The 23,596-nt window shown below is 37.2% G+C and overlaps 1 protein-coding gene across 1 annotated transcript in view; it reads left to right on the top strand.

The window, feature by feature from the left end:
- The window catches only part of COL25A1 (collagen type XXV alpha 1 chain), a 460,694-nt gene that overhangs the window by 239,880 nt on the left and 197,218 nt on the right, over positions 1 to 23,596 (top strand). Inside the window, exons 3-4 of the mRNA XM_069540662.1 lie at positions 10,798 to 10,842; positions 12,872 to 12,879. Coding sequence (XP_069396763.1) covers positions 10,798 to 10,842; positions 12,872 to 12,879 — 53 coding nt within the window. The remainder of the gene's footprint in view (positions 1 to 10,797; positions 10,843 to 12,871; positions 12,880 to 23,596) is intronic.

Below are 23,596 nucleotides of genomic sequence, written 5' to 3'. Positions count from 1 at the left end.
ATTCCTAAATATTTTATTCTTTTTGTTGCAGTGGTAAATGGGAGTGTTTTCTTAATTTCACTTTCAGATTTTTCATCATTAGTTTATAGGAATGCTAGAGATTTCTGTGCATTAATTTTGTATCCTGCTACTTTACTAAATTCATTGATTAGGTCTAGTACTTTTCTAGTAGCATCTTTAGGATTCTCTATGTGTAGTACCATGTTATCTGCAAACAATGAAAGCTTTAATTCTTCTTTTCCAATTAGGATTACTTTTATTTCTTTTCCTTCTCTGATTGCTGTGGCTAAAACTTCCAGAACTATGTTGAATAATAGTGGTGAGAGTGGGCAATCTTGTCTTGTTCCTGATCTTAGTGGAAATGGTATCAGTTTTTCACCATTGAGACGATGTTGGCTGTGGGTTTGTCATATATGGCCTTTATTATGTTGAGGAAAGTTCCCTCTATGCCTACTTTTTGGAGGGTTTTTATCATAAATGGGTGTTGAATTTTGTCGAAAGCTTTCTCTGCATCGATTGAGATGATCATATGGTTTTTCTCCTTCAATTTGTTAATATGGTGTATCACATTGATTGATTTGCATATATTGAAGAATCCTTGCATTCCTGGGATAAACCCCACTTGATCATGGTGTATGATCCTTTTAATGTGCTGTTGGATTCTGTTTGCTAGTAGTTTGTTGAGGATTTTTGCATCTATGTTCATCAGTGATATTGGCCTGTAGTTTTCTTTCTTTGTGACATCTTTGTTTGGTTTTGGTATCAGGGTGATGGTGGCCTCGTAGAATGAGTTTGGGAGTGTTCCTCCCTCTGCTATATTTTGGAAGAGGTTGAGAAGGATAGGTCTTAGCTCTTCTCTAAATGTTTTAGAGAATTCGCCTGTGAAACCATCCGGTCCTGGGCTTTGGTTTGTTGGAAGATTTTTTCTTTTTCTTTTTGCGGTACGCGGGCCTCTCACTGTTGTGGCCTCTCCCGTTGCGGAGCACAGGCTCTGGACGTGCAGGCTCAGCAGCCATGGCTCATGGGCCCCGCCGCTCCACAGCATGTGGGATCTTCCCGGACCGGGGCCTGAACCCGTGTCCCCTGCATCGGCAGGCGGGCTCCCAACCACTGCGCCACCAGGGAAGCCCTGTTGGAAGACTTTTAATCACAGTTTCAATTTCAGTGTTTGTGATTGGTTTGTTTATATTTTCTATTTCTTCCTGGTTCAATCTCAGAAGGTTGTGCATTTCTAAGAATTCGTTGGGCTTTCCTTGTGGCGCAGTGGTTGAGAGTCTGCCTGCTGATGCAGGGGACATGAGTTCATGCCCCGGTCCGGGAAGAACCCATTAGCTGCGGAGTGGCTAGGCCCGGGAGCCATGGCCACGGAGCCTGTGCGTCCGGAGCCTGTGCTCTGCAACGGGAGAGGCCACAACAGTGAGAGGCCCGCATACCGCAAAAAAAAAAAAAAAAAAAAGAATTTGTCCATTTCTTCCAGGTTGTCCATTTTATTGGCATAAAGTTGCTTGTAGTAATCTCTCAGGATCCTTTGTAATTCTGCAGTGTCAGTTGTTGATTCTCCTTTTTCATTTCTACTTCTGTTGATTTGAGTCTTCTCCCTTTTTTTCTTGATGAATCTGGATAATGGTTTATCAATTTTATCTTCTCAAAGAACCAGCTTTTAATTTTATTGATCTTTGCTATTGTTTCCTTCATTTCTTTTTCATTTATATCTGATCTGATCTTTATGACTTCTTTCCTTCTGCTAACCTCCGGGTTTTTTTGTTCTTCTTTCTCTAATTGCTTTAGGTGCAAGGTTAGGTTGTTTATTTGAGATGTTTGTTGTTTCTTGAGGTAAGATTGTATTGCTATAAACTTCCCTCTTAGAACCGCTTTTGCTGCATCCCATAGGTTTTGGATCATCGTGTTTTCATTGTCATTTCATTTCTAGGTATTTTCTGATTTACTCTTTGATTTCTTCAGTGATCTCTTGGTTATTAAATAGTGTATTTTTTAGCCTCCATTTGCTTGTATTTTTTACAGATTTTTTCCTGTAATTGATATTTAGTTTCACAGTGTTGTGGTTGGAAAAGATACTTGATATGATTTCAATTTTCTTAAATTTACCAAAGCTTGATTTGTGACCCAAGATATGATCCACCCTGGAAAATGTTCCATGAGCACTTGAGAAGAATGTGTATTCTGTTGTTTTTGGATGGAACAGCCTATAAATATCAGTTAAGTCCATCTTGTTTAATGTATCATTTAAAGCTTGTGTTTCCTTATTTATTTTCATTTTGGATGTTCTGTCCATTGGTGAAAGTGGGCTTTTAAAGTCCCCTACTATGATTGTGTTACTGTCGATTTCCCCTTTAATGGCTGTTAGTATTTGCCTCATTTATTGAGGTGCTCCTATGTTGGGTGCATAAATCTTTACAATTGTTATATCTTCTTCTTGCATTGATCCCTTGATCATTATGTAGTGTCCTTCTTTGTCTCTTGTACTAGTCTTTATTTTAAAGTCTATTTTGTCTGATATGAGAATTGCTACTCCAGCTTTCTTTTGATTTCCATTTGCATGGAATATCTTTTTCCATCCCCTCACTTTCAGTCTGTATGTGTCCCTAGGTCTGAAGTGGGTCTCTTGTAGACAGCACATATATGGGTCTTGTTTTTGTCTCCATTCAGCCAGTCTATGTCGTTTGGTTGGAGCATTTACATTTCAGGTAATTATCGATATGTATGTTCCTGTTTCCGTTTTCTGAATTGTTTTGGGTTTGTTATTGTAGGTCTTTTCCTTCTTTTGTGTTTCCTGCCTAGACAATTTCCTTTAGCATTTGTTGTAAAGCTGTAAAGGTGTAAAGCTGAATTCTCTTAGCTTTTGCTTGTCTGTAAAGGTTTTAATTTCTCCATCAAATCTGAATGAGATCCTTGCTGGGTAGAGTAATCTTGGTTGTAGGTTTTTCTCCTTCATCACTTTAAATATGTCCTGCCAGTCCCTTCTGGCTTGCAGAGTTTCTGCTGAAAGATCAGCTGTTAACCTTTCGGGGATTCCCTTGTGTGTTATTTGTTGTTTTTCCCTCACTGCTTTGAATATTTTTTCTTTGTATTTAATTTTTGATAGTTTGATTAATATGTGTCTGGGCATGTTTCTCCTTGGATTTATGCTGTATGGGACTCTCTGTGCTTCCTGGACTTGATTAACTATTTCCTTTCCCATATTAGGGAAGTTTTCAACTATAATCTCTTCTAATATTTTCTCAGTCCCTTTCTTTTTCTGTTCTTCTTCTGGGACCCCTATAATTCGAATGTTGGTGCATTTAATATTGTCCCAGAGGTCTCTGAGATTGTCCTCAGTTCTTTTCATTTTTTCTTCATTCTGCTCTGCAGTAGTTATTTCCACTACTTTATCTTCCAGGTCATTTATCCATTCTTCTGCCTCAGTTATTCTGCTATTGATCCATTCTAGAGAATTTTTAATTTCATTTATTGTGTTGTTCATCATTGTTTGTTTGCTCTTTAGTTCTTCTAGGTCCTTGTTAAACACTTCTTGTATTTTCTCTATTCTATTTCCAAGATTTTGGATTATTTTTACTATCATTACTCTGAATTCTTTTTCAGGTAGTCTACCTATTTCCTCTTCATTTGTTAGGTCTGGTGGGTTTTTACCTTGCTCCTTCATCTGCTGTGTGTTTTTCTGTCTTCTCATTTTGCTTAACTTACTGTGTTTGGGGTCTCCTTATTGCAGGCTGCAGGTTCATAGTTCCCGTTGTTTTTGGTGTCTGTCCCCAGTGGCTAAGGTTGGTTCAGTGGGTTGTGTAGGCTTCCTGGTGGAGGGGACTAGTGCCTGTGTTCTGGTGGATGAGGCTAGATCTTGTCTTTCTGGTGGTCAGGTCCACGTCTGGTGTTGTGTTTTGGTGTGTCTGTGGCCTTATTATGATTTTAGGCAGCCTCTCTGCTAATGGATGGGGTTGTGTTCCTGTCTTGCTAATTGTTTGGCATAAGGTGTCCAGCACTGTAGCTTGCTGGTCATTGAGTGAAGCTGGGTCTTGGTGTTGAGATGGAGGTCTCTGGGAAATTTTCGCTGTTTGATATTATGTGGAGCTGGGAGGTCTCTTGTAGACCACTGTCCTGAATTTGGCTCTCCCACCTCAGAGGCACAGCCCTGATGCCTGGCTGGAGCACCAAGAGCCTTTCACCCATGTGGGTCAGAATAAAAGAGAGAAAGGAAGGAAGGGAGGGAGGAAAGAAAGAAAAGAAAGAAGATAAAATGAAATAAAATAAAGTAAAATAAAATAAAATCAAGTTATTAAAATAAAGAATAATTATTAAGGAAAAAAATTTAAAAAGTAAAAAAAAAAAAAAAACAAAAACAGATGGACAGAACCCTAGGGCAAATGGTCAAAGCAAAGCTATACAGACAGAATCAGACACAGAAGCATACACATACACACTCACAAAAAGAGAAAAAGGGAAAAAAATATATATCTTTGCTCCCAAAGTCCACCTCCTCAATTTGGGATGATTCGTTGTCTATTCAGGTATTCCACAGATGCAGGATACATCACGTTGATTGTGGAGATTTAATCCGCTGCTCCTGAGGCTGCTGGGAGAGATTTCCCTTTCTCTTCTTTCTTCGCACAGCTCCCAGGTTCAGCTTTGGATTTGGACCCGCCTCTGCGTGTAGGTCGCCAGAGGGCGTCTGTTCTTCGCTCAGAAGAACGAAGGGGGCTCTGGCTCACTCAAGCCGGGGGGAGGGAGGAGTACGGATGCTGGCGAGCCTGCGACGGCAGAGGCTGGTGTGATGTTGCACCAGCCTGAGGTGAGCCGTGCGTTCTCCCAGGGAAGTTGTCCCTGGATCCTGGGACCCTGGCAGTGGTGGGCTGCACAGGCTCCCAGGAGGGGAGGTGTGGATAGTGACCTGTGCTCGCACACAGGCTTCTTGATGGCAGCAGCAGCAGCCTTAGCATTTCATGCCCTTCTCTGCTGTCCACGCTGATAGCCACGGCTCGCGCCTGTCTCTAGAGGTCGTTTAGGCGGTGCTCTGAATCCCCTCAACTCGCTCACCCCGAAACAAATGGTCTTTTGCCTCTTTGGCAGCTCCAGACTTTTCCCCGGACTCCCTCCTGGCTAGCCGTGGTGCACTAGTCCCTTCAGGCTGTGTTCTCGCAGCCAACCCCATCCGACCGAAGCCCGAGCCTCAGCTCCCAGCCCCCCGCCCTGCCCGGCAGGTGAGCAGACAAGCCTCTTGGGCTGGTGAGTGCTGGTCGGCCCTGATCCTCTGTGGGGGAATCTCTCCGCTTTGCCCTCCGCACCCCTGTTGCTGTGCTCTCCTTCGCCGCGCCGAAGCTCCCCTCTCTGCCACCCGCAGTCTCCGCCCGCGAAGGGGCTTCCTAGTGTGTGGAAACCTTTCCTCCTTCACAGCTCCCTCCCAGAGGTGCAGGTCCTGTCCCTATTCTTTTGTCTCTGTTTTTTCTTGTTTCTTTTGCCCTACCCAGGTACGTGGGGAGTTTCTTGCCTTTTGGGAGGTCTGAGGTCTTCTGCCAGCGTTCAGTAGGTGTTCTGTAGGAGTTGTTCCACATGTAGATGTATTTCTGATGTATTTGTGGAGAGGAAGGTGATCTCCGTGTCTTACTCTTCCGCCATCTTGAAGCTCCTCTATAATTTATTCTTTATTTCATAAATTCTCTGTTAGTTTTCACTTCCTCTGTTGCTGATAGCTTCTGCTTTTTCTCTTCCCATTCATATTCTTGAACGAGTTTCTTTTGCAGAGGCATGTCTTTCTGCTGAGAAAATTCACTTAGAATTTCTGCTGCACGGACCTGGCCAAATTCAGTGAATAAGAGTTAGGTTCCACCTTCTATATTTGTTCTTACAGCTCATGCCTGACTGACACTTCATCACTCAGTTTGGAATAGAAATGAGCACTATCTTTTTCTTTTACTTTCTTTTTTTTTTTTTAAATAGATCTTTATTGGAGTATAATTGCTTCACAATACTGTGTTAGTTTGTGTTGTACAGCAAAGTGAATCAGCCACATGCATACATATGTCCCCATATCCCCTCCCTCCCATCCTCCCTATCCCACCCCTCTAGGTCATCACAAAGCACTGAGTTGCTCTCCCTGTGCTATGCTGCTGCTTCCCACTAGCTATTTTACATTCGGTAGTGTATATATGTCGATGCTACTCTCACTTCACCCCAGCTTCCCCCTCCCACCCTGTTTCCTCAAGTCCATTCTCTATGTCTACATCTTTACTCCTACCCTGCAACTAGGTTCATCAGTACCTTTTTTTTTTTTGATTCCATATATATGCGTTAGTATACGGTATTTGTTTTTCTCTTTCTGACTTACTTCACTCTGTATGACAGACTCTAGGTCCATCCACCTCACTTCAGGTAACTCAATTTCCTTTCTTTTTATGGCTGAGTAATATTCCATTGTATATATGGGAATATTTTTTTCAACTACTGTTAGCTATTGTTAACATCGGTTTTGTCTGGGAAATATCTATCATTTGTCTTTTCTTCTTTTTCACTCTGGTGATCTGCCAGCTGCCCGTTGTCAAATTCATCCCATGTATATAAGTTTTAAATTATTTTTGCCTTTAAATTCAGGAGTGATATCAAATTATCTCATCTGCAAAGTAGACTTTTTCAAAACTTCTATTTATTTTCTTTGTAAGCAAGATCTTTATGTGTTACTGCGAGTTTTGTATAATTTATTAGTTCACAAGTTCAATATAATGCTCACTTCAGTCTTCTGTTTCTTATAGCAATTATAACATGCTCTTCTCAAATCAAGTATTTTCTTTGTAAATCCAATAGGATTTGGATTCCCATCCTCTCATAACTTAGTTTAGCTTAATTTTTTCTCTCAAATATTATGAAATTCTTTGGAAAACCTTGTCATATTCAATAGATATCTGTCTTACCAAGTATCTTTTCAGTTTCCTTCGATTTTATTTTTTCTCAACTCTCAATATAACGAGCAAATTTCCCACAGCATTTGATTCATTTCTTAAATTGAATATTTAAGGCAGACATGTTCCTTTTTTTTTTTTGACGTGGCTTACGGGATCTTAGTTCCCTAACCAGGATCGAACCTGGGCCAATGGCAGTGGAAGGGCTGAGTCCTAACCACTGGACCACCAGGGAATCCCTTTAACTTTGTTTCTTGGTTTCTTCAAAAATATCATTGCTTCTCTGATCATTTTTTATAATCTGATATCTTTTAAATTTTTAAAAAGTTTATTTTAAATCATTTTTAAACATTTATGTAATCTATTGTTTTTACTTGATAGATTCTACTATTTAAAAGGAATATTCCTCAGAGGAAAGTGACAAACTAATTCCAATAAACAAACATAATTATAGGTTTCTAAGGCTTTTCCTAAAAATCAGTTCTGGGCCCTCTGGCACCTTTGTTGTGGATGAGACAGCAGTCAGTTAGGTATCTTCCATTGTAATCTTCCCACTGGTAGTTCTTAACATTTTCTCTTTATCCATGAATATTTCTAAATTTCTCCTTTGTGTTTAAGTGTGATTTATTTTTACTTGCCACTTGGAGTATAAGTTCAATCTTAGGTCTCCTAAGTTCAATTCTAGAATATTCTCATCTATTATCTCTTAAACAAAGTCTTCTCTATCATTTCTTTTGAGTTCTTTTATAAGTAAAAATTTTCTTCTTAACATAGATGGATAGATAGATACATAGATACATAGACAGACAGATAGATGATAGATAGATAGATAGATAGATAGATAGATAGATAGATAGTAGATAGAGTCATTCTGTTTGGGCTGCTAATACAAAATACCACAGGCTGGGTGGCTTATAAACAACAAAAATTCATTTCTCACAGTTCAGGAGGCTGGGACCTCTAAGATCAAGGTTTCGGCATGGTCACCTTCAGGTAAGGGCCCTCTTCCTGGTTCATAGCTGGAGTCTTTTCACTGTGTCCTCACATAGTGGAAGGGGCTAGGGGTCTCTGTGGGGTCTTTTTTATAAGCCCCATTCTTGAGGTCTCCAGCTTCATGATTTAAGCAACTCCCAAAGACCCCACTCCCCAAATTATCATCTTCGGGAGTTAGAATTTCAACCTGTGAATTTGCGGGACATGTACATTCAGACTACAGTGGATAGTCAGATACATAGAGAGATACTCAATCTGTCTCTCTGGGCTGCATTCTACATCTTCCATGACTGTTCCTTCTTCAACCATATCCAGGCTAGCATTTAACTGATTTATCTTTTTTTTAAATTTCAATGACATTTTCAAGATTTCTAAAGGGTTTTCTTTCATATCCACTTGTTCTTTTTTTTCCTTGTTTACATTCAAAACCCCTTGCTCTTTAATGGGTATTACTTCTTCATTTATCTCTTAAAGCATAATTAACATACTAATCTTCGTCTGATGATTTCTTAAAATTAATTAATTTTACCTAGGAAGAATTCATGATCTTATTATTTAGTGCTACCTTTCTTAGCATTAGATTTCTTCATATGTTTTGGAACTTTGACTTCTATACTCATTGTGAGTAGGAGGTTTTTAGTGTGTGTGTGTGTGTGTGTGTGTGTGTGTGTGTGTGTGTGTGTGTAGTTTTCTCTCTGTGTGTGTCTGCCTTTCTTTCCTCTATACTCACCTTTTCTTACCTAATCATTTTATGTCTGTCTTTACCTGACCTCCCAGCTTTCTAGACCAGAGTTGCCTTAAAATGATATTTCAGGACTCCTGTCGCAGATTTATGTTTGGAATATCACAGAATCAGGCATCAAACCAGCAGATGCTTACTTCATTTTCTGATTGAGAGTTTATATCTATATTCTCCGGCCTTTAAGCCAGAGATCCAGATTTTTTTAAAGCTTCTCTTTAGCATTTATAAGCCCCCAGCTTTAAGAAGTGAGTCTGAATCTGATTAGAGAATTTTTGAGTATTTACTCTTCAGGGATAGAACCCATAGCCACCATTTCTACTTCTAGAACCAGAGCCAGGCAAGCTCATAGTTTATCGCTGCTCTCCACTTTCCAGTTCTGGTACATTTCTGGCCTGTGGACATGCCCATGTCTTTTTTGAATGCAAATACTTTTAAATGTTTTTCTCTTTTTATAACTGACCATGTGTTTAGAGTAGAAGGAACAAATCAGAGCACAAACTCATTGTGCCACCTTCACAACATATACTACTAACGAATTTTTCATGTGTGTTATTTTAGTCTTTTCAACTTCTTTGCTTCTTCAGAGCAGATATACATCTTATACATGACCTATAGTCCCTACTGTGCAGACCACAGACATCATAAGTATCTAGTTGTTGCTAAACACTTCTTAAAGTAATTTTGTAATATAAAAAAATCTGATTCCTAATCCAAAGGACATTGTATATTATATATCAGAATTTGTCAATATATACCTGTGTCTGTGTATGTTTGAGCATGTGTATAAATGTATATTTTTCATACCTATTAGGATTCCACTGGGTTTATTTACCTATTTATATGATTCTCCTTCTGCTCTCAGTCTGGCCAAGGATAACTTGAGTGTGATGAAAATCTCCCTTTATTTCAGAACACAGAAGGAAACCTGAAATTTCGAATGACAATTTTGGATTCTGCTACAAAGCCGCTTCTCCTAATATTTTCAATTGATTCTATTGCTTGATTGTTTTTAACCTCTTACAAAACACAGATGGCCAGACTTACTCTGTGTAAGGGCTTGCAGGGAAACTAACCTGGCCCACTGATGTTTCTATTTCTCGTGATAGTGTTTCCATATGGAAGTCAGTAGCTCAGGATCACATTAAGAGTCAACTGGGTGCCAACGCCTGTGCCTTGAACTTTCTAGAGTTTAGAAGTCATCAGTCCAACTTTGCAACTCATTCTTCAAAACCAAGCAGTTCTGTATTTTCCTTGGCCTCTTTCTCCCAGCAAATATTTTAAGACCTCAATTCTCACTGTGGGCTAATTATTCTCTTCTATTTGCTGGGATCATAGTTCAGCGGGAGCTATTCCTAACCAAGGAAATGAGGGCAGAAATTATATAGTTGAGAATAATGGCTTGAAAACCATGAACGTCTAGAAACTTGTGCAAGTCTGACACATATTGGCTTGGTGGTCTTCATAGGGAACTCACTGAAAAAAAAAGCTTATTTCTTCACTTTTAAAATGAGATCACCGTAAAGACTCAACATTTATTGAATGACAATAATGAGCTAGCCCCTTAGAAAAATGAGACCAATACTTACTACATAAACACTTTCCAATTAAAAGCGTTGTGATTTTAACTCAGCTGGTTCTTAATTAGAGAAATTCCAATAGATGAAAATTCACATTTAATAAAATAGAAATATTTGTAAAGATTATTTACATTATTAATATATATGTTTAATTAACTGCCAACTAAATATTTTCAAGGGAAGCATGAGGAACCTGACTAAAGAGAAACTGTAATCATTTGTACTTAGTACTTTTAATTATTAATATGCTGAAACCTTCAGAAAAGAAATTTTCCTAAGAAACATGAAATCTCAACACCACCAGTTTGCTTAGCGAACCCTTTCTTATTGATGATACCCGGGCAGGATGAACAAAAATTCTGAATCTTTAGTGTTTCTAAGTAACACTAGTTGGTTAGAGATCTAGGACAGCTTTTATAATTAAATGAAGCTTAACAGTTATGCTGAAATGTCAGAGGCAGAGTTGGCCTTTACAAATCTCTGGTCCTTTTCATGTTAGTTAAAAACAGTGACAAGATATATAGAAATCATTTACTAGCCATTTTGGAACCAAAAATTCCAAAAACTGTTCTTTTTATTTCAGGGCCTCCGGGGAAACGAGGTAAAAGGGGCCGAAGAGGAGAATCTGGTAAGTCTCTCTTTCAGCTGTTCTGTGTCATTCATGTTCTGGCTAGGTTCCCACATCTGTTCCTCCTAATTAGTAATTATATTGTTCTGTTGGCTGTTGTGTGCATGTGCGCATGCGTGTGTGTATGTGTGTTTGTGAGATGTTTATATCTTCTCTGCTACACATAGAATTTTTTTTTATCTTCTTATTTCCATCAAACAGTAGGAAGGAGAAGTTTGCAAAATATTATTAATTACAGTTTACTAACCCCTGGCACCCAATTTTGGCTTATTTACTGTGTCACGTTAAATCTGCCCTTTCAGTGTACAGCAGAGGGTTTCTTAGCCACATGCAGTATGACAGCATCACCCATCTTTCCACCGACATAGGTGGTCAGTCAATGCACACTCTCTGCGGAAACATCTGCCTTGGGACACTGGGGCACATGTCCTGGAAACCTGATTATGATTTTATCCAACTGGTAAAATTTTGTCATGCTTTAACTCTCCTTCTTTTCACAATTTAAGAATTTTTATTCCTCTTGTATAACCATAGAATTTTAGTGATGACAGGAACTTTAGTAATCAATCCAGAGTTTTCATTCTATAGTTGAGGAAATGGCGACCCAGAGCAGTCAGGTGGTTCAACCAAAGCCATGCAATTTTTTATGAGCAGAACTAGAAGCACAACCAGTTGTCCTGACACCCATTTTAGTGATTTTTGTTTTGTTTTGTTTTTTGCTTTCAGGCCAAATCCCTATATGCAAATTCAAATAAAACCTTTTTTTTTCTGAAATCAAGATATTCAAATGAGTGTGTTCACTTATGGTTTTACTAGTTTTATAAAGTCTAAGGCTCCAAAAATGTAAATGTAAATTTGAAGTCTTAACAGGACATCAATTCTTCCTTGCAAGATAAGAGGAAGGTAATTTAAGGTTTGATTTTAGTGTACTAAGAAATGCTCTTTTCCAGCATTTTCTACAAGTGTTTATTAATATTAAAAACAATCTACTAAGGGTTAAAAAATAGAAATACTAACCTATCAAAAAGAGCAGACGGCAGATTGATTTTTTTTGTCTCATTTCCTCTCCCTTTTGGAAATATGATGTCAAAGTAAAAAGGGTTTTATGAAAACATAGCTGCTTAATTCCTTTAAGAGAATTATCAAAAGTTATCTTTAAACCTCATTCACTCTAAGGAACTGGAAAATTGTATAGGTATCCCTTTCATTGAGTGCAAAGTTTTATAATAGAGGATGCTTTAGAAATGTTTTTGAGGAAAAAGAAATGATAAAACATTGGTGGACCCAAATAATCACTGAATTGATCTTTGTGTCGAAAGAAAGAAAGAGGATTAGGAAAAAATAGTGAAAATTTTGTACTTATGCAGTTTTACAGAAAATATAAAAATCAATTCCCAACTTCTGGGCTACTGAGAACTGGTGCTTTCATTGAACATATGGTGTGCGAGATATTGAAATTTTCTTAGACTTTGCCTGTGTTTTGATGAGAATACATAGTTTTTAAAGAAACTTACATAAACATCAGGACTTAGTCTTTTATATACTGACAATACTACTGAAAGATAAACATTCTTAGAACAAATAGCAGGTATCTTTCTGATTTAGCCATTTTACCAAACTCAAGAAATTTATATATCAATTGTCTACAACTGGTCTATCATAAATGACTAACGCTCTTCCTAATTCATATTTTATCTAAATTTTTAGGTGTATAAATTAGACAGTCTTTTCTTAAAATATATGAACTTCTGAGTAATTCATAAACAGTCCTCAGGGAATATTCTGTGAAATTTTACATAAAATTTTGTGTGTACATAGATGTAAATGCATTTTTCTGATATGGTCTCATAATAGGTTCATGATCTAAAAAATGACTGAGAGACACTAAATTCTTAAGTGATTTCTATGTCTCTTGTATTGTGCTGATGATTATTATGATGTTCTAATCTTTTATTAAATCTTACTATTTGTATATTCACTAATTTGTCTCTCTCTTTTTCTTATTCTGTCTACTCTCCCCCCACCATAGGTCCTCCTGTAAGTATATTTGCTGCATTCTGGCTCCTCTACGTTAATCAAATCACGTATGTTAAAACTGTTAAAACATCAAAATATACTCTATATTTCGATTAGAAAAATATTGCTGACCTTTTTAAGAGTATTTAACTGTGGGACATTAGTTTTTAAGTATACTGTTTTGTGATCATGTGATATGTAGGAGTGCAATATGTGTCAATTAAAAAAAAAACTTTTATTTCTAATACGATCACAAACCAATTACTGTCTTGGGAATTTTGGAATAACTTATGAAGCTCCTGATATTAAATGCTTTTCCTGAAATACTGAGGTTTCTTTGCGAGCAAACCCTCAAGCTCTTTCACACTTCTTTTTTCATTCGTTTAAGCTTGTATCTGAAATATTTGCATTTGCCAGTTCACGAAATGTAGATGGCAACATGATCGTGGAAGTGATACCCCCGGTGGGCTTGGTTCAGCGCTCTTTCCATAAGCAACACTCCCTTTGAAGTGCCTTGGAGTTTTGCCTGCATAAAGAGCTTGAGTTGGAGCCCTTGGAGAGTTGCACTTTCTTTTTTCTTTCCTTGTGTAGGTCATGGCTGCAGCATTCCAGCCTGCTTTGTACTCACAGGAACAGATTATCTTGTCAGCTTTGAGCTAGATGTGTTTTTGAGTAATATCCTGGATATCTGTCGTCTGACCCCGGTGCCGTACTGTGCTCTGTACGTTTACGGTAGCAATGATCATTGCCCTGGAGATATTTTCTCATCCCGAATAGTCGGTTTGCTCCAGGGTTCATAGACTCTGCATTGGCAACTTCTCTAACAGGCCAGCATGGTCCAGGGAGAGGGGCTTAGCATATACTCATTTACTTTATTCACAGGAAGCATTGGCTTCCAAATATCTTTTGCAGTCTTCCTGCCACGTTCAAGGACGGAACATAAATCATGTTAGAAATGACTTTGCTTCTGTAACTGACTTCAGCTCTTGCTTAATGCTAGGCAGATGGCATGCCCCAGGTCTAGGAGCCTTATTCTTTGGCTTCATATTTGACTGTCTTTAAAACTAGAAACAAACCACTGCTACCCGAAGGAAACTCTGCAGATTACATCCAGAATAGAGCGTTCAAGGCTTCTTTTTGTGGAGGTAAGTATTAGGCAGGCCAAGAGGCAGTTAAATCTCATTTCTGCCTTATGAGATTGAGGATTCTAGTATTTCCTGTTTGGTCCTTCACAAGTTTAGACACCCATATTGGGCTCTTGCTTTCAGGGGGCCATCTATTAGTTCAGGTTCTCCACCTAGAATATTTCAATTGTTTTTTCCTTTTCTTATTATATACTAAAAAAGAGGACTAATATGTTTTAAGCCCCTGTGTATGGCAGGCAGTATTCTAGGACTTTACATACATTTATTTTGTCTCTGATGCTACCATCCCCATTCATGTCTCTAAACATTACCATTGTCAACAAGGAAACTGAGGCTCATAGAGGTTAATTATCAATGGCTGTACAGCTAAAGAGGGTTTGCAAAGTTGGAATTCAGTTAGATATGTCTGACTGTAAATGCTTTCTGCTTACCACGTTATCCTTCTTCCTTGAAATTGTAAGTATATTATAATATGGCTCATTGTTACACAGGTTTGGCTAGCCATGGGTCAAATTGTATTTCTTGTTGAAATATAGTTGATTTACAATATTATATTAGTTTCAGGGGTACAACATAGTGATTCGATATCAAATTATATTTCTTGATATAAATAATTACATATAATAAAAGCATAACCAAAAAATGTAAAATGGCTAATCTATACAATAAGCATTAATACTATGGCATCTCAGATGGATTTTAAAGAAGTTATAATGTGTTTAGCAAATTGCATCAGATCCAAGAAATAAGGTATATGTAATTATGAGGTTTTCTTTTGTGTGTTATTTTCGTTTTGTTTTTAAATTTTTATTGGCGTATAGTTGATTTACAATGTTGTGTTAGTTTCTGCTGTACAGCAAAGTGAATCAGTTATACATATACATATATCCACACTTTTTTTATACTGACTAAAAGATAACTCGAGTTAAGTTGCTCACATTTGATAAGATAAAAAACCATTGAATATGAAAAAGAGAAAAAATATATATATTCATTGTGCTACCTTTGCTAATACAATGGAGTCTTACTGTAAGTACTTGGGACTCCGTATCATGGGAGCCCTTAGGGGTGAAATACCTTGTAATGAAATCCTCTTAAGCCTCCAATTTCTAAACCCCCATATATGATTTTCAAGGTATTGTATTTGCTTTTCATCAAATTTTCCTTTAGAGTAGGTGGCTTGATAAAATATTTCCATTATATTTCTTTTGTTGTTGTTGTTATACAGCAGGTTCTTATTAGTTATCCATTTTATACATATTAATGTATATATGTCAATCCCAATCTCTCAATTCATCACACCACCACCCGTACTCCCCACTGTCCCCCCTTGGTATCCATACGTTTGTTCTCTACCTCTGTGTCTCTATTTCTTCCCTGCAAACTGGTTCATCTGTACCGTTCTTCTAGGTTCCACATGTATGCATTCATATACGATATATGTTTTTCTCTTTCTGACTTACTTCACTCTGTGTGACAGTCTCTAGATCCATCCAAGTCTCTACAAATGACCCAATTTCATTCTTTTTATGGCTGAGTAATATTCCCTTGTATATATGTACCACATCTTCTTTATCCATTCATCTGTCGATGGGCATTTAGGTTGCTTCCATGACCTGGTTATTGTAAATAGGGCTGCAGTGAACATTGGGGTGCCTGTGTCTTTTTGAATTATGGTTTTATCTGGGTATATGCCAGTAGTGGGATTGCTGGGTCATATGGTAACTCTATTTTTAGTTTTTTAAGAAATCTCCATACTGTTCTGCATAGTGGCTGTATCAATTTACGTTCCCACCAACAGCGGAAGAGGGTTCCCTTTTCTCCACACCCTCTCCAGCACTGTTTGTAGATTTTCTGATGATGCCCATTCTAACTAGTGTGAGGTGATACCTCATGTAGTTTTGATTTGCATTTCTCTAATAATTAGTGATGTTGAGCAGCTTTTCATGTGCTTCTTGGCCATCTGTATGTCTTCTTTGGAGAAATGTCTATTTAGGTCTTCTGCCCATTTTTGGATTGGGTTGTTTGTTTTTTTAATATTGAGCTACATGAGCTGTTTATATATTTTGGAGATTAATCCTTTGTTGATTTGTTTGCAAATATTTTCTCCCATTCTGAGGGTTGTCTTTTTGTCTTGTTTATGGTTTCCTTTGCTGTGCAAAAGGTTTTAAGTTTCATTAGGACCCATTTGTTTACTTTTGTTTTTATTTCCATTATTATAGGAGGTGGATCAAAAAAGATCTTGCTGTGATTTATGTCAAAGAATGTTCCTCCTATGTTTTCCTCTAAGAGTTTTATAGTGCCCAGTCTTACATTTAGGTCTCTAATCCATTTTGAGTTTATTTTTGTGTATGGTGTTAAGGAGTGTTCTAACTTCATTCTTTTACATGTAGCTGTCCAGTTTTCCCAGCACCACTTATTGCATAAACTGTCTTATCTCCATTGTATATCCTTGCCTCTTTTGTCATAGATTAGTTGACCATAGGTGCATGAGTTTATCTCTGGGATTTCTATCCTGTTCCATTGATCTATATTTCTGTTTTTGTGCCAGTACCATATTGTCTTAATTACTGTAGCTTTGTATTATAGTCTGAAGTCACGGAGTCTGATTCCTCCAGCTCCATTTTTTTCCCTCAAGACTGCTTTGGCTATTTGGGGTCTTTGTGTCTCCATACAAATTTTAAGATTTTTTGTTCTAGTTCTGTAAAAAACGCGATTGGTAATTTGATAGATATTGCATTGGATCTGTAGATGGCTTTCGGCAATATAGTCATTTTCACAATATTGATTCTCCCAATACAAGAACATGGTATATCTCTCCATCTGTCTGTATCATCTTTAATTTCTTTCACCAGTGTCTTACAGTTTTCTGCATACAGGTATTTTGTCTCCCTAGGTAGGTTTATTCCTAGGTATTTTATTCTTTTTGCTGCAGTTATAAATGAGAGTGTTTCCTTAATTTCTGTTTCCTTGTTAATTTTCTGTTTGGATGATCTGTCCATTGGTGTAAGTGAGGTGTTAAAGTCCCCCACTATTATTGTGTTACTGTCAATTTCCTCTTTTATAGCTGTTAGCAGTTGCCTTATGTATTGAGGTGCTCCTATGTTGGGTGCATGTATATATATAATTGTTGTCTCTTCTTCTTGGATTGATCCCTTGATCATTATGTAGTGTCCTTCCTTGTCTCTTGTAACATACTTCATTTTAAGGTCTATTTTATCTGATATGAGTATTGCTACTCCAGCTTTCTTTTGATTTCCTTTTGCATGGAGTATCTTTTTCCATCCCCTCACTTTCAGTCTGTATGTGTCCCTAGGTCTGAAATGAGTCTCTTGTAGACAGCATATATGTGAGTCTTGTTTTTGTGTCCATTCAACGAGCCTGTGTCTTTTGGTTGGAGCATTGAATCCATTCACGTTTAAGGTAATTATCGATATTTTTGTTCCTATTACCATTTTCTTAATTGTTTTGGGTTTGTTTTTGTAGATCCTTTTCTTCTCTTGTGTTTCCCACTTAGAGAGGTTCCTTTAGCATTTGTTGTAAAGGTGGTTTGGTGGTGCTGAATTCTCTTAGCTTTCACTTGTCTGTAAAGCTTTTGATTTCTCTGTCAAATCTGAATGAGATCCTTTCTGGGTAGAGTAATCTTGGTTGTAGGTTCTTCCCTTTCATCACTTTAAATATCTGATGCCACTCCCTTCTGGCTTGTAGAGTTTCTGCTGAGAAATCAGCTGTTAACCTTATGGCAGTTCCCTTGTATGTTATTTGTTGTTTTTCCCTTGTCTTCAATAATTTTTCTTTGTCTTTAATTTTTGTCAATTGGATTACTATGTGTCTCAGCATGTTTCTCCTTTGGTTTATCCTGCCTGGGACTCTCTATGCTTCCTGGACTTGGGTGGCTATTTTCTTTCCCATGTTAGGGAAGTTTTTGACTATAATCTCTTCAGATATTTTCTTGGGTGCTTTCTCTCTCTCTTCTCCTTCTGGGACCCCTATAATGTGAATGTTGTTGTGTTTAATGTTGTCCCAGAGGTCTCTTAGGCTGTCTTCATTTCTCTTCATTCTTTTTCCTTTATTCTGTTCCGTGGCAATGAATTCCACCATTCTGTCTTCCAGATCACTTATCCATTTTTCTGCCTCAGTTATTCTGCTATTGATTCCTTCCAGTGTATTTTTCATTTCAGTTATTGTATTGTTCATCTCTCTCTTTTTTTTTCTCTCTCTTTTTTTGTTCTTTAATTCTTATAGGTGTTTGTTCTTTAATTCTTCTAGGTCTTTGTTAAACATTTCTTGCAACTTCTCTATCTTTTCCTACATTCTTTTTCTGAGGTCCTGGATCACCCTCACTATGATTATTCTGAGTTCTTTTTCTGGAAGGTTTCCTATCTCCACTTCATTTAGTTGATTTTCTGGGGTTTTATCCTATTCCTTCACCTGGTACATAGCCCTCTGCCTTTTCCTCTTGTCTATCTTTCTGTGAATGTGGTTTTTGTTCCACAAGCTGCAGGATTGTAGTTCTTCTTGCTTCTGCTGTCTGTCCTCTGGTGGATGAGGCTACCTCTATCTTTCTTGCATCTGAAGAAAATGGATGAACAGTGGCATTATTATGATTAAATGGATTGATCAATTTTATATTTATTTAGATACAGTATCCAATGATTGACAATTGTAACTTGCAGTGACCATACTCCTCCTATTTTTAGCATCATTTAATGTTTTGCATATTTTTCCTTCCATTTCTTTTCCATAAACTGAAATCTGAATGTTTCTATAAAGTTATTTTTAGAACATTTTATTTCACAAATTCTGTGTTCAATGAAAAATATTTATCTCAACAAATAAGAAATTGGATAAAATATCAAGACTTACGTGGCGAGTTTAATGGTAATTGCCCATGCCTCCATTCCGTAAATTTAATGTAAATCACAAAGGTAGTCAGAGAAGGTAAATCGCCTTGCTACTGATGAGCAATCCATGGCATAGAATCTATATGAAGTAAATCCCTCCAGCTTCCTTCTACCATGAGCCTCTGTGGTCCTGTGGTTTCACAAGTACAGGAAGATTGTGATGTGTAACCTTGTGTCCTGAAGTGTATTTTCTTTATTTTTTTAACATCTTTATTGGAGTATAATTGCTTTCCAATGGTGTGTTAGTTTCTGCTGTATAACAAAGTGAATCAGCTATACATATACATATATCCCCATATCTCCTCCCTGTTGCATCTCCTCCCCACCTTCCCTATGCCACCCATCTAGGTGGTCACAAAGCACCAAGCTGATCTCCCTGTGCTATGCGGCTGCTTCCCACTAGCTATCTATTTTACATTTGGTAGTGTATATATGTCCATGCCACTCTCTCACTTCATCCCAGCTTACCCTTCCCCCTCCCTGTGTCCTCAAGTCCATTCTCTATGTCTGCATCTTTATTCCTATCTTGCCCCTAGGTTCTTCAGAACCTTTTTTTTTTTTTTAGATTATATATATATGTTTTACTATACGGTATCTATTTTTCTCTTTCTGATGTACTTCACTCTGTATGACAGTCTCTAGGTCCATCCACCTCACTACAAATAACTCAATTTCGTTCATTTTTATGGCTGAATAATATTCCACTGTGTATATGTGCCACATCTTCTTTATCCATTCATCTGTTGATGGACACTTAGGTTGCTTCCATGTCCTGGCTATTGTAAATAGTGTTGCAATGAACATTGTGGTACATGACTCTTTTTGAATTATGGTTTTCTCAGGGTATATGCCCAGTAGTGGGATTGCTGAGTCATATGGTAGCTCTACTTTTAGTTTTTTAAGGAACCTCCATACTGTTGTTCACCATAGTGGCTCTATCAATTTACATTCCCACCAACAGAGCAAGAGGGTTCCCTTTTCTCCACACCCTCTCCAGCATTTACTGTAGACTTTTTGATGATGGCCATACTGACTGGTGTGAGGTGACACCTCACTGTAGTTTTGATTTTCATTTCTCTAATGATTAGTGATGTTGAGCATCCTTTCATGTGTTTGTTGGCAATCTGAATATCTTCTTTGGAGAAATATCTATTTAGGTCTTCTGCCCATTTTGGAATTGGGTTGTTGGTTTTTTTGATATTGAACTGCATGTGTTGCTTATAAATGTTGGAGATTAATTCTTTGTCAGTTGCTTCATTTGCAAGTATTTTCTCCCGTTCTGCAGATTGACTTTTTGCCTTGTTTATCTTTTCATTTTCTGTGCAAAAGCTTTTAAGTTCCGTTAGGTCCCATTTGTTTATTTTTGTTTTTATTTCCATTTCTCTAGGAGGTGGGTAAAAATGGATCTTGCTGTGATTTATGTCATGGAGTGTTCTGCCTATGCTTTCCTCTAAGAGTTTTATAGTTTCTGGCCTTACATTTAGGTCTTTAGTCCATTTTGCATTAATTTTTGTGTATGGTGTTAGGGAGTGTTCTAATTTCATTCTTTCACGTGTAGCTGTCCAGTTTTCCCAGCACCACTTATTGAAGATGCTGTCTTTTCTCCATTATATATTCTTGCCTCCTTTATCAAAAATAAGATGACCATATGTGCATGGGTTTATGTGTGGGCTTTCTATCTTGTTCCATTGATCTATATTTCTGTTTTTTGTGCCACTACCATACTGTCTTGATTAGTGTAGCTTTGAGTTATAGTCTGAAGTTCGGGAGCCTGATTCCTCCACCTCCTTATTTCTTTCTCAAGATTGCTTTGGCTATTTGGGGTCTTTTGTGTTTCCATACAAATTGTGAGATTTTTTGTTCTAGTTCTGTGAAAAATGCCAGTGGTAGTTTGATAGGGATTGCATTGAATCTGTAGATTGCTTTGGGTAGTAGAGTCATTTTCACAATGTTGATTCTTCCAATCCAAGAACATGGTATATCTCTCCATCTATTTGTATCATCTTTAATTTCCTTCATCAGTGTCTTATCGTTTTCTGCATACAGGTCTTTTGTCTCCTTATGTAGGTTTATTCCTAGATATTTCTATTGTTTACATTGCAACAGCAATGGTAAATTGGAACGTTTTCTTCATTTCTCTTTCAGATTTTTAATCATTAGTGTATAGGAATGCAAGAGATTTCTGTGCATTAATTTTGTATCCTGCTACTTTATCAAATTCATTGATTAGCTCTAGTAGTTTTCTGGTAGCATCTTTAGGATTCTCTATGTATAGCATCATGTCATCTGCAAACAGTGACAGCTTTACTTGTTTTTTTCCAATTTGGATTCCTTTATTTGTTTTTCTTCTCTGATTGCTGTGGCTAAAACTTCCAAAACAATGTTGAATAATAGTGGTGAGAGTGGGCAACCTTGTCTTGTTCCTGATCTTAGTGGAAATGGCTTCAGTTTTTCACCATTGACGGTGATGTTGGCTGTGGGTTTGTTATATATGGTCTTTATTATGTTGAGATAAGTTCCCTCTATGTCTACTTTCTGGAGGTTTTATTTGTTGTTGTTTGTTTGTTTGTTTTTTCTTTTTTCTGGAGGGTTTTTTCATAAATCAGTGTTGAGTTTTGTTGAAAGCTTTTTCTGCATCTATTGAGATGATCATATGGTTTTTATTCTTCAATTTGTTAATATGATGTATCACATTGATTAGTTTGCATATATTAAAGAATCCTTGCATTCCTGGGATAAAGCCCACTTGATCATGGTGTATAATCCTTTAAATGTGCTGTTGGATTCTATTTGCTAGTATTTTGTTGAGGAGTTTTTCATCTATGTTCATCAATGATATTGGCTTGTAGTTTTTTTCTTTGTGACATCTTTGTTTGGTTTTGGCATCAGGGTGATGGTGGCCTCCTAGAATGAGTTTGGGAGTGTTCTTCCCTCTGCTATATTTTGGAAGAGTTTGAGAAGGATAGATGTTAGCTCTTCTCTAAATGTTTGATAGTATTCACCTGTGAAGGCATCTGGTCCTGGACTTTTGTTTGTTGGAAGATTTTTAATCACAGTCTCAATTTCAGTGCTTGTGATTGGTCTGTTTATATTTTCTATTTCTTCCTGGTTCAGTCTCAGAAGGTCATGCTTTTCTAAGAGTTTGCCCATTTCTTCCAAGTTGTCCATTTTATTGGTATACAGTTGCTTGTAGTAATCTCTCATGATCCTTTGTATTTCTGCAGTGTCAGTTGTTACTTCTCCTTTTTCATTTCTAATTCTATTGATTTGAGTCCTCTCCCTTTTTTTCTTGATGAGTGTTGCTAATGGCTTATCAAATTAGTTTATTTTCTAGAAGAACCAGCTTTTAGTTTTATTGATCTTTGCTATCATTTCCTTTATTTCTTTTGCATTTATTTCTGATCTGTTGTTTCTGATTTCTTCTGCTAAGTTTGGGTTTTTTTTGTTCTTCTTTCTCTAATTGCTTTACGTGTAAGGTTAGGTTGTTTATTTCAGATGTTTCTTGAGGTAGGCTTGTATTGCTATAAACTTCCGTCTTTGAACTGCTTTTGCAGCATCCCATAAGTTTTGGGTCATCGTGTTTTCATTGTCATTTGTTTCTAGGTATTTTTTAACTTCCTGTTTGATTGCTCCAGTGATCTCTTGGTTATTAAGTAGTGTATTGTTTAGCCTCTATGTGTTTGTATTTTTTACAGATTTTTTCCTGTAATTGATACTTAGTCTCATAGCATTGTGGTCGGAAAAGATACTTGATTCAATTTCAATTTTCTTAAGTTTACCAACGCTTGATTTCTGACCCAAGATATGATCTATTCTGGAGAATGTTCCATGAACACTTGCTCAAGGGCTGATGTGTATTTTCTTGCCACTCACTTTGACTTTGTTGTGAAATGTGCTCATTGGTGCAAAGACAGGATTAGGGCACTCATCACAACAAACAAACAAATGAAAGATTGGTTTTCCTGGAGGGACATTGGCAGATCTCTTTTGTCACTAAGAGTAACGTTTTTTCATTGCCCTTCTTCAGTAGCACTCTCAAGTAACATTAAAGGGGTGGGGGGGGAGAAACACTTCATAATAAAATTTAATTAGACGCCTTACATTTACATCTTCATTTGATATATTTTGGAAAACTTGGCGGTATCACACTAGAATTATTTGTGGCTAGAGTGTTACTTTTGTCAGTTTCTGTATCTTGCATATTGAGATCATGTATAATTTAAAACTTGAAATACTACTTGAATTAGATCCCACATATCGATTTACTCTTTAGGAAGCTGTTCAGCTTGTTTCTCAGCCTTATCCATTTTGACAAAAAGATATTGCTACCACAGGATTCTTTGCTATAAACAGCCACAATGTAGCAATTTTATGATAATGTATGTAGTTTATTTTGATGTGAATATCAGGTGCTTTTTTCTATTTTCTTTCTCATGAAAGTGATATGTATTAAAACACTGCTCTAAAGAAATCCATGCAAGTGCTTTGAGCGCCTAGCTTGGATTTTACAAATGTATTTGCTTGAGTGATTTGCCTGACCATTGTGTTACCTGATTCCAGATGGCGTGAAATTGTACCTTCTATTTTGGATATCTCAAAAACACATTCGTGTTTCAATAGGAAGCAAATAGTATGATCAACATTTACAAAATAACTTCAGCATTTTTAGTTGTAGCAAATTGTGCACTC

Source organism: Delphinus delphis, chromosome 5 (genome assembly GCF_949987515.2).
Source record: "Delphinus delphis chromosome 5, mDelDel1.2, whole genome shotgun sequence".
In the NCBI taxonomy this organism is placed as follows: Eukaryota; Metazoa; Chordata; class Mammalia; order Artiodactyla; family Delphinidae; genus Delphinus; species Delphinus delphis.
The sequence above is the reverse complement of the archived record's forward strand: the minus strand, read 5'-3'. Positions and strand labels throughout refer to the sequence as shown.